The 12,500-nt window shown below is 37.9% G+C and overlaps 1 protein-coding gene across 1 annotated transcript in view; it reads right to left on the bottom strand.

The window, feature by feature from the left end:
- Nucleotides 1-4,312, bottom strand: part of LOC119574647 (GAS2-like protein pickled eggs) — a 118,404-nt gene extending 114,092 nt beyond the window's left edge. Inside the window, exon 1 of the mRNA XM_037922029.1 lies at nt 3,146-4,312. Coding sequence (XP_037777957.1) covers nt 3,146-3,466 — 321 coding nt within the window. The 5' untranslated portion in view covers nt 3,467-4,312. The remainder of the gene's footprint in view (nt 1-3,145) is intronic.
- Between the last annotated feature and the right edge of the window lie 8,188 nt (nt 4,313-12,500).

The following is a 12,500-nucleotide window of genomic DNA, read 5'->3' as shown; positions in this document are numbered from 1 at the left end:
GGTCATGGTGTGAGAAGAGGCCGCGTCATCGTGGGAAAGAAGTGGGAGGAAGGAAGGAGGAAAGAGGAGGAAGGAGGAAAGAGGAGGAAGGAGGAAGGAGGGAGGGGGAAGGGGGAAGGAGGAAGGAGGAGGGAGGGAGGGGGAGGGAGAAGGGAGGAGGAAGGAGGGAGGAAGAGAGGAGGGGGGGAAGGGAGGAGGGAGGGGGAAGGGAGGGAGGGAGGGAGGAGGAAGGAGGAGAGAGGAAGGAGGGAGAAAAGAGGAAGGAAGGAGAAATGAAGATGGGAGGAAGCGAAAGGAGGAAGGGGGGAGAAAGGAAGAAGAAGGGGGGAAGAGAAAGGAGGAAGAAAGAAAGAAGGAAGGGAGGAGGAAGAAGGAGGGGGAGGGGGAAGTATTGTTTACTTATAATCAAGAAACTCTGCAAGTAGTTGTCAATACTATAAAAAAAAGGAAAAAAAAAACACGGAGAGACGCCAACTTGAATTCATAAAATAATATCACCTCTGTTGGATAAGAAAGATAAGTGGGAAAAAAAAAAAAAAAAAAAAAACAGCTACGTGACAACACACACGGTCCCACCTTTCAATTCCCTTTTCACTTTTTCTCTTATTCTCTCTCTATCCCATCTCTTCCCCACCCCCCCCCCTTATCTTTATTCTTTTTTATTTATTTCTCATTTCCTCTTCCCCGGGAAATATCAAAAATACCCATAAACCCCCCAATAAAGTAAGGTTATGAACGCCATAACCTAATTTCCAAGATGAATAATTTTTAAAAAATGAATTAAAAAAAATTCTTGTCATTACCTCAGACTCAAAAACCCACTAAAACGTCTTGTTATTTCACCAAAACACAAAGTTCACATTACCATAACCAAAGGAGACATACTCTCACGTTCTACAAGACATGCACGTGCGACCGAGTGTGTGTAATATAACATGGTCGGATACGCGCTACTTCTGTTAGCAATGTGACAGGTTTTTGTAATACTTTTGAGTTAATTCCTTGGGTCTTGTTAAGTATTCTAGCAGGTGGGTAGGTCTACAGGCCGTGGAAGTAAATGTCATACAGGCTGTTGCATATCAAGTAAATGGACACACTCTGCACACTAAGTCCCGGTATTTACATATGCGTCCATGCATATAAACGCATGTGTGTATGTATATATGCATATATTTTGTATATGCATGTATGAATATACATATATGTATATGCATATATCTGCGTCTGGGTGTGTGTTTACACACACACACACACACACACACACACACATATATATATATACACAGTATTATATATATAATATACAGTATATATATATATATATATATATATATATATATATATATATATATATGTATACACACACACAGTACACGCGTGCACTCACTCACGCACGCACGCACACACGCACGCACGCACGCACGCACACACACACAAATGTCCACATTGAGGAAAAAATGATAAAAAGAAACAAGGAGCAACCAAAGCACAAAAAGATATTCGTTGAAATTATCATGCAACACAAAGAGGTACATTCCTTTCCTCATGCAAAGATGGAAAAAAGAGAGAAAAAAAAATCATGCCTGCACCTGACACCCTGGACCCGAAACGTCATGGCGACCACAGAAACTCAAGCGCCACATTAAAGACGAAAAAAAAGGAAAAAAAGAAAAAAAAATGTAGGCTAACTGACCACCTCCGACGTTCTGTGCTGGTTCTGGTCTCGCGATATTCTGGTGAACCGCGAGAAAAGCTGTGGAGTGATTGATTAGCTGTGGCCACTTCATTGTAGTTTTATTTATGTGTCTCTCTGTTAGGCGTGAATTCTCTCTTCTGGGAGTCTGTGATGTCTAAGTCTTTCTCTCATCCCATCGCATCTATCCTTGGCTCTGTCTGAACCTATGATATAATGTCTGTCTTCTTTCTTTCTGTCTGTCTGTCTGTGTATGTCTCTGTATGCCTTTGTCTCTCTTTCTCTCGCACCTTCATTTACACACACACACACACACACACACACACACACACACACACACACACACACACACACACACACACACACTCACTCACTCACTCACAAACACATACACACACACACACACACACACACACACACACAAAGCAGTAATAGTTATAATGACATCGAGAGCTCCGGGGACCTCGCGGCAGAAATTATACAGAAACATCATATCAGATTCCGCGATCGTGTGTTGTGGCGCCTCCATGCTGCCCTTGCCTCCCTTCCCCTTCCCCTCTTCCCTTCCTATCCCCTCCTCCTTGCCTCCCTCCTCCCCTTCCCCTTCCTATCCCCTCCCCCTTGCCTCCCCCCCTTCCCCTTCCCCTTCCTCTTCCTATCTCCTCCCCTTGCCTCCCTTCCCCCTTCCCCTTTCTTCCCCCCTCCCGTGTCAACCGCAAGCTGGCAGATTTCGACGTACCACGAAACTCTTTTTTTCTTCTTTTCTTTTCTTAAACTCTGCATTCCATTTCTTGAATTCAGTGGTTTGTATTTTTCTTTTTCTTTTTTTTAGAGAGAGAGAGACAGAAGATAAAACGAGGAATGAAAAGTATTGATCCTTTAAAAAAAATCGCAAGATGCACAATAAAAAAAAAATAAAAAAAATAAAAAATCTACAAGTCGTCCCTGTTACCAAACAACCAAAACGCTGCACACCCGGAGGTTATCGAGGTCTTGTCAGTCCTCCCATGAATGAAACATTGCCCTAAAATCTGTAACAGCATTCATTAACGTCAAGAATTTCGTGTAATTTATATGAAGATCATTAATATTTCACCCCCATCGTTCCGGCTACACGTGAGAACTGTCTTGGCTTACTTGTGCGAGCTACCATGCAACAACAGTGATGATATATATATTGCCCAATTCCTCTTCTCTGCACAAGGTTTTCATACCGAAAGAAAAAATCAGAGTACGAATTATCCCAGCCTTATTATCATAATCGTTTTGTACATAATGTATACAACAATGATGCACACAAGATGCCAAAATCCGCCAACTACAATTTTTTTTACGATGTCTTTGTGTAAAATGATACAATTAAACAAGCCAGCTGCCAAAGTCTCCCGCAAAACTTTTGGGGGTTACACTCTTTGTATACAACAATAAAGAGCAGTAAGATGCCAAACTCACCCCGCAGAGAACTTCTCCAGTCTCAAGAATTTCGAAGAAGTTGTCCACATTGATGTCGAGCTGGTAAAGGTTCTTGAGCCACTCGGCCAAGTCTTCCCTCATGGCGTAAAGGTACTCTTCAGAGGTTTTGAAGGGCCTGAAGGGACGAGGCTCCAGCAGCATGATTGAGTCCCCGTCAGGAGCGTCCTGCGCCGCGGCGGGCGAGGCGGAGGCATCGTGGGGGTGTGGGGAGCTTCTGGCTTCCCCCCCAGCCTGTGGCAGACGCGTCTCAGCAGCTGACATCGTGTTGGAGATGCTCAGCAGCGTCGCCACGTCGGTCATGCAAGACACCACACTCTGGAGGCTGGTTTGGAGGGACCCTGAGGGGCTAATGCGATCGCACGACCTTTGTATCTGTCTGTGTGTTCTCCTAATATGACGATACGCTACGGTCACTGGTACCAGGGTAGTAATGAATAAGCATTTTCTTTCTGCGTGTCTCTTTTAAGCTCCCTGACTCTCCGGGTACCACACACGGCGGCGAGGGACCTTGGTAGGAGGAGCAGACCAGTGCCACCAGCCCTGGACTACACTGGCACCGTAATCAATAGTGCCTTACTCCACCTGCCGCACCACATGGAGAGGGCACCATCCACTTTATACCAGTCGACATTACCATCTATCGCGTCCTTTGGATTGGCATGTGTACGCACGACACAATCTGAGGTTCCTTTATCACTTTCGATGTTAGAGCCTGAGCTGCAGTGCAGTGATGAGGCCAAAGTCATCAAGCTGCTACTTTTCGAATATGACAAGGAGTATATAGTGCCGATGCAGTGCAAGCTTTAGTTGAACAAGATCACTTTAATTAGAATAGTTGGATTGTTAGACCTTTTATTTTTTTTAATCCGGTTTGAAAACGATCACTTTATCGCTAGGCTGTGTTTGCACTTATTTTGTTTTCCAAATCACCAACCAGCTAAAAATTCACCGGTAATTCTTTTAATCAAGTGCCTTCACAAAGCTCTCGGCAGCACTATGATCGATGCTTCTTTGTTACACTTGCTCCTACATTCCTCCAAAGGGACATTACGAGTGACGGGAGACGGGTTTAGTTAGCGGCGACGGAGGAGCCGAATGCACACACCTCTCTCTTCACTCCCCGAGCGCACACTGCCAATATCGAAGGCCTGGCTCCGACACCCAGCCGCGCGTTGCCAAGTGCCACCATACACTCCCGTTTCCCCATATCTCTTCCTGTTTATTTATCTTTCACCCGACATGGCCCATCGATGATAGATTTAAAAGAAAATGAAAACAGCTTTGATTTTTTTTCTCTCTCTTACATTACCTTATAGAGCTTAATTCAAGAAAAGGTGTTTAAGGAAAGCGCATTATCCTAATCATCGTTATTTACATATTCGCGTCTCCTCCGCCATGCATCTCTGAAGCTCTGGCTGAGAAGTTATGCGTATCTAAGCCCCACATGTAACGTTCAACACATTCGAACTTCCTGACCCTCATATCGATGTGCATATTGCTGTTGTGCGAGGAATAGCTAATTGGTTTTAATTGGACAACGATCTTTATTATGCTACCATCAATTTAAACTTGTCTATTCACTCTCTCTTTCACGTCACACTCCATATATATATAAATATACATATATATATATATATATATATATATATATATATATATATATATATATATAAATATATATATAATATAATATAATATATACAATATTATTATCAAATAGTAAAAATATTTTTTTATTCATACATACATATTTATACACACACACACACCAAACAACCCCACACACACACCACACAACACAATATATATATATATATATATATATATATATATATATATATATATATATATATATATATATATATATATATATATATATGTACACATATATTGTGTGTTTGTGTGTGTAAGTAGTCACACATATTGGCATATGTTTGCTATCTGCGTTTCAATGGGAATCTTCCAGACATTCATAGAACATGATAAACAGGATTTTTGAGAAATATGATCATGCGTGCTTCATTCCGTGCATTAGTCAGATGGAACATAAAACGTGACCAGTAATGGAGCAAATTGATGTCAAATGTCCCTTTAAGTGTGAATCAAGCATTCAGATTACTTACATTTTCTAGAATGGGATACCATTGTTGTTTTACATCTTAAAAAAAAGTTTAGAATAAGTTAATTCACCACAATCCATTTCAAATTTTAACTTCAGTTTCACAACTATCAAAAATGTAATATCCTTAATAACATGGATAGTCAATCGAACGTGTGGCTACTTCGTTAATAATACTCAAAGGCTAACCTTTTGCTAATGAGGAAAACAAGCCTGTAAAACTCTACGGGGATATAACGCCACGTTTGGGGCGGTTATTTAATTTTGGTAAATGTGACCAGTTCTAGATTATCTTACCTCTGGTGGCATACACATTAAGTTTAAGATCATTAGATTAGAAACTGTAAAAAGACACCGAAAAAAAATCCGGAACACGTGGAATCACTAAATCTGGCGTTTAATTTATGAAAGAATAATCCACATTAACGCTCTAAATTTGGCTTCAGAGTTAGTACTGGAGTCTATCCGGCTGTTGGAGTTTCAAAGACAACTCGTAATTCACTTTAACAGGTAAAGACAGGTAGCACTGGCAGCCAATTTCCTGGTACATGGCTATAAGAAGTTGTGAAGAGCGTAACGTGCCCAAATTTAACCATTCTTGAGGTCTCTAGGACGCCATTCGCCCCACGCTGGAAAATCACTTATATAAATGTTCTCAAACTTTATGGCTTTATACCGCAGACTGTGAAAGTCTAGGGATGTAAAACGACTGGTGTGAATGTTATGCCACCCGTTCCATACAAACGGGAAGTAAAGCTGGTTTTGCTTGCTTTACATTTCAAAGGTAATGTCTCATAAAGCAGGAGTGTTCAAGGCTGGACCGGTGCTGCACAAACTGAATTGGCATACTCCTAACCCATGGTATTTTGTAGACCATTCTGCCTATCAGATCAGTTTGTTTCGTGTTGACGCTGTGTTTGCAAATAATGTTCGACTTAGTATACATTTTTTTCGTAGAATATATTTGTATCGTGTGTGAATTCCTACATATGTGTATCGTAGGCATGGTTAGGAAGGGCCTGCTGTATAATTGCGTAATAGACATTGGACTGCCTCTTGCTAGAATCTAAAGAATTCTCATTATCTTTAGTTAAGGAAGGTGCTGTTAATTTCAAGGCAACAATAAGCGAGGGAAGATCTTGCAGGCATGCAATATCTGTCTCTAAATAAATGTATATACCATTCCGCAATACAGTCGATAATTGCAAAGCCTTGGACTTCATTGTGATATCAAACAAAGCCTTACATACGAGAAATCTATAGCTGGTCACAGAATATTGGAACATTATTACGACATAAGAAATCTTTGAGTTGTTCCTTGAGAGTGAGAGCTGCGTGCATTCGGAGTGTGAACGAGGTCAGCTGTGTGAAGTTGTCATAACGACTTCGTAATGATGCAACTTGGACATTCTGGATTTTTTTTTCCTGAGACGTTGCTCGTAATAAATTCGGTTAAGAAGCCAACAGCAACCGTGTATATATATATATATATATATATATATATATATATATATATATATATATATATATATATTTTTTTTTTTTTTTTTTTTTTTTTTTTTTTTTTTTTTTTTTTTTTAATAGTATTTAATTTATATTTTTTCCCGGATATAAGAAGGTGTAAAAGAAATTTATTTTTATGATTAATAGCCGCAGTAATAATAATAATAATAATAATAATAATAATAATAATAATAATAACAATATATATATATATATATATGTATATATATATATATATATATATATATATATATATATATATATATGTGTGTGTGTGTGTGTGTGTGTGTGTGTGTGTGATCGATTCTAGCTTTCTCCTTTACTGTAGCTATTACAGTCAGTGCAGCAGTAGTATATAGAAAAGGATTCTATAACAGGTAACAGAACAACACAAGAAATTCTGCGGGCTTGAACACCCATACATCATTTTAAAGCACAATAAATTGGCCACCCGTTTATTCATCAAACGTCAGATAATAATTATCAGTTTTACTAAAAAGGTAACTCGATATACTTAGTACAATGCAAAGAATCAGAAACCGAAGCCGTCTCATTGTCGTGGAAAACGGAGACTCAATCCTGGTGATCTAAAGACAAAGAAGTGCGTGGCCATGAGAATCAACCAGATTATTATACGAATATTGTACAGACCCGGATTGATACATATGGTAAATGAGGAACACTTTAGACCTTAATCTGAACGTTTAAGATTTTTTTTATCTGACAGCTTCTTATCGCTTAATTTGCATATAATTATTCACTGCTATATTGGTAAGTTCCTACGTGTCTTATTTCCTGTTAACAATGGCCGAAAAAGGTTATAACAGCTCCTCCCCATGGCTTTGGGCCTCACCATATCGAACTCTGGTCGTGCTTGGCTGAGAACTTCCTAAACATACGGCTCAATTAATCTTAGCCATAAACAAGACCCCGCAAGGTTATCTTATCCCGTCATGGACAGTGTATTAACAACACGCAAGCGGTGCATAAAAAAAAGCGTTGATCCCGCTATGTTAGAGCAGTGTGCCCTTGTGATATTCAGTGACCATCGGGATACATAACGAACATGAATGTTACTCTGATGGTACTTATTTCTCCGGATCGCAGTGTTTATAAACAAATGAACGTCGTTACTGGTAGGATTTTGGGCGCGGTTTAGTAGAATTACAGTAGCCTTCTTGCCGTAATACATTTAGCTACAAAACTGACCCAGAATAGCATGTCAGCATAACAGACTTAAAACATGCCAATACGACATTGTGTGTCGATAGTGTGGGGATACCAAGGTGTAACGTTAGCACAATGGAGGCAATATATGGATATTTCTTTTATTAGTTTTCCAATAACGAGAAATTATTAACTGCCAAAGCCCTGAAAATATAATTAATATTTTTCGCATGGAAAAAAATCAAGGAGGTTGACAAATCAAGCTATGCAGATAAACCAAATATAAATATTGGGAAATCACACTCTGCCATACGATACACCTTTCACATCTAACAGGAGGTGAAAGGTGACGTATGTACGTGTCTTTGTTTATATATATATATATATATATATATATATATATATATATATATATATATATATATGTGTGTGTGTGTGTGTGTGTGTGTGTGTGTGTGTGTGTGTGTGTGTGTGTGTGTGTGTGTTTGTATGTGTGTGTGTGTGTGTGTGTGTGTGTGTGTGTGTGTGTGTGTGTGTGTTTGTATGTGTGTGTGTGTGTGCTTTTATGAATATATATATGTATATATATACATACATATATATGTGTGTGTGTGTGTGTATGTGTGTGTGTGTTTATAAGCATGCAGACACACACACACACACACACACACACACACACACACACACACACACACACACACACACAACATATATATATATATAAATATATATATATATATATATATATATATATATATATATTATATATATACATCCATATATTCATACACGACGACACACACACCCTTCTAAAACGACTTCCCATTTCTCATGTCTTACTGACTTGCGATCGAGTATTGATCTTCCTCCAAATGAAAAAAAATGCCTTTGACACAATGCACTCGATATCATTATAAAATTGATAAGGAATCCGTATCAAGAAAAGACAGAGGCGTGTGTTGATGAATTCTATTGTTGGATGTCTGTGTGATTTACTTTCACTGAACTGGTCTAAAATATTATATGCTTCTCGGTATCAAATATCAAAAAGTTTGTAAAAGTGTTTGCATCTGATTTTTTGTTAGTTTGTTGTTTTTTCTTCGTCTTTTGAGGATATCTTTACCTCTATTCTATTACTTTTTGTCTGTGAGTTTCTATTCTATTAACTTCTAAGCTTTTAGTTACATATAGGCCCTAATGATGTGGCCGTGTTTATTTGTTTCTGGTTTAGACATTGTAAAAACTTCCCACTATGTAAACACACTTATATGATGCCCATTTCCATCATCTGGGAGTTCATTGTCAGGTACAGATGATAAAACCAGAAAACGATACATCAACCGAGGAGAAAGGGAAGAGAGAGATAAAGGGGGACAAGAAGAGAGCGACAGTTTAGAAACATCGAAAATCTGGTTTTACAGGATCGACACGAAAGGGATGGCAGGAACAGGGAGACGCCTAAGTGGTTGGCAGCAAGAAGGCGGTTTATGGAAAGACGCCATTATTCATGTAACGCTGACCACTGGGTTAGTCCGTCTGACAACTTGCTATCTAATAGTGGAGGGTGAAAGAAAATGGCCATGTTGTGTTTCGAAACTGGCTAGTGAGAAGGGTGACTTGATGCAAACTTGGTTACGTGCAACTAACGAACACGTTTTGTAAGACTTCTTATACCGCCAAAGAATTGTTTACAAAGGGAAAACAAGAATAAATTGCTAAATGTAAGTGGCACTATAACATTCATCAGATATCTAAATACTATGGTTGGGTGTTTCTACAAAAAAAATTAGCATGGAATGAAAGGCTGTTTTTTGTTTGTTATTCTTTATTTTATATAATTTCCACTTGTAGCAGCTACTCATTCAAAAATAACTGCAAAAACTAGAAAAGATTAAGCTTAACGCCACGTTTATTACAGTTTTTGCTCATTGATTAAGATAAAGACCTCATTTTACTCGCTTATCGACTGCTATAAATTTCCCTCATAGAAAACACTCTCCTTGTCATTGGGTGGAGTGATTAAGGGCTGTCACTTAATGGACATTGGGTTGAATTCACAGGAGATACTTACTAATAGATGCATTTTAACGAATGAAGAAAAAGATGGTGATATCTGCCACTAAGTATATTTCTCTCTATCTCTGTCTCTCCCCCTGTTTACCTGTCTGTCCATTTCCTAATTTCCTTTTCCTTCTCTCTCTCTCTCTCCCCCCTCTCTTTCTCTCTCTCCCCTCCCTCTCTATTATTTTCTTCTCAATATTTTTCTCTCTTGACTCCAATGCTGCATAGTATCAAAGGCAACAAAACAAAGACCTAGATGTACATTACCAAAATTAAAATCTTGTATCAATTATCTGTAACATAATATTAGCAACATAAGAATTCATATGATTTCAGAGTATTTTCGCATCACCATTAACTTCATTACTGCCATTCATTTTATGCACTAAGAGTGGCACATATAGTCAACTAGTCGGGTCTCACTCTATAAGGAAATGGCTTGCTAAGTGGGATGTCTGTTGCAAGATGAATAAACACAAACATGAACCATCACACACATACATGTACAATTACAAGGTATAAATGAAGTGACGAGAGATTGGAAGTTCCCACTGTGTAGAGTGTGATTGAGTGAATGAATGAGTGTAGTGACATGTCCAACAAAAGGCTGAGTATGAATGGTGTCTCCGTGTCATATGTATCTAATAACATAACTGGACGTATTCGAGTAACATGTATGTTATTTCATTTCATCCATTTATTAATGTAATTACAGCTTATTTAAAGACCTGTGATAACTATAGATTATATTGTACGACACAGTGGTGCGTGTCTTGGACCTGTGGTAGGTACATCTCACCTGCAGTAATAGTGTCCGACAGAACAATTATTCAGAAACATCTTCAAAGCGTCCCAACGGCAGAGAGTGACATACAATGACCATATTATTGTGTGGGTTATTGAGGTCTTGCACACTGCTCTGCATTTTTATGCAAGTTTCCTGATCATGATGGTTAACATGTACTTTATTTCACAGAATTATTTTTTTCATGCTACCCCCTTTTTTTATATCAAAGAAATACTTCATGAACAAATGAGATCTGAACTAAAATACACTGATGGAAACTATCCGCTTTCAGTTCAGGAATATCATAGTGACAGAACAATATAAGTAGTATGATGTACCACTGACTATGAAACGTCATTCCAATACAACAGGTAACTGAGAACCTCTCCTATTTGTGCCAAGAGGAAACTGTTTTCATAGGTTTTATGCATTTTCAAAATACACTTTAAAAATTCCTGGCAGACCTTAATGAATGAAAAATTGCATGCATAATCAACCCACCCTTGAGCTATATTCAATCCTCAAATGGATTTGCATGAGAATTCCCTCAGTAAAATCTACAATCCTTGGATAGTTTTAAAACCAATCACCTGTACCTCGCATTACTCAACACACAATGTTCAAAATGTATAAGCACACCCAATCCGTTTTATTTTGAATATATAAAATTCTTATTAACCAAATCATACTGGAATCTAGTCTATTGTTGTGCCCTTCTTTTCATAACCTTACAACTTTTCCATCAAAACACACGTCATTTCTCATTAAAATGTATTTCCCCAAGAAGAATAAGGTTATAAAACTCATTTCCCTTCTGCGATCTTCAAATTCTAAAAATAAAATGTCAGTGGGAGTGTTTTCAGATATTTTATTGTAAAAAGGATACAACTAAATGATAAGTATTATTACCTGATAACTTTTGAAGCAATGAAGCAAGTTATCAAATAAATCAAGTATTCTCTCCATGTGACCATACAATCGCATTTTCTATAAAAGATCAATTTATAAAAATAATAACAAGGAACAAGCAGATGATGCATATTGTTTGTTTACTAGTTAAAAACATTTCCAGAGATTTTAAAAGAAACGGTTAGGCACAAGATCAATTCACTTCATCCAATGGTTTCAAGAGCCTCTGTTCGTCTGTATTTTTTTACGGACTGATGGTGCACACAATAATAATAACAATGATGACAATTATAAAATGATAATAATAATATAACATTTCCAAATTTCTAAATGATCTCCATATATCTTGTAGCAACATAAATATTTTCTTATATTTTATAAGGATAACCTGAAATAAGAATATACTTTGGGGGAATCATGTTACAGAATGTATTAAATTCCCAGCTGAATTTAATTTAGTTATGGCTATGCCATCAGGCTTTTAATATATATATATATACATATATACACACACATGTCCATACACACACACAACTGAATGTCTAGTTTAAGTATACAAAATCAAATTAACCTTCGGCCAAAGAGCCATTTTCTATTCTAATAAAGACAACAATCTTGGCCACAGGTCAGACAAAACACAGTTAGCTGGTAGATTTAAGATCTGACGTTGGAATCACAAACCTTAAATAAACACTGGTGAGGTTGTCTATACTCCATTGATTTTTAATGAGGTACAGATGCACTTCAAAGGTTTGTAACAACTGGCTGATTGCAAAAATGTTCATTTC

Source organism: Penaeus monodon, chromosome 6 (genome assembly GCF_015228065.2).
Source record: "Penaeus monodon isolate SGIC_2016 chromosome 6, NSTDA_Pmon_1, whole genome shotgun sequence".
Taxonomy (NCBI): Eukaryota; Metazoa; Arthropoda; class Malacostraca; order Decapoda; family Penaeidae; genus Penaeus; species Penaeus monodon.
This window is presented reverse-complemented; position numbering and strand designations above follow the sequence as displayed.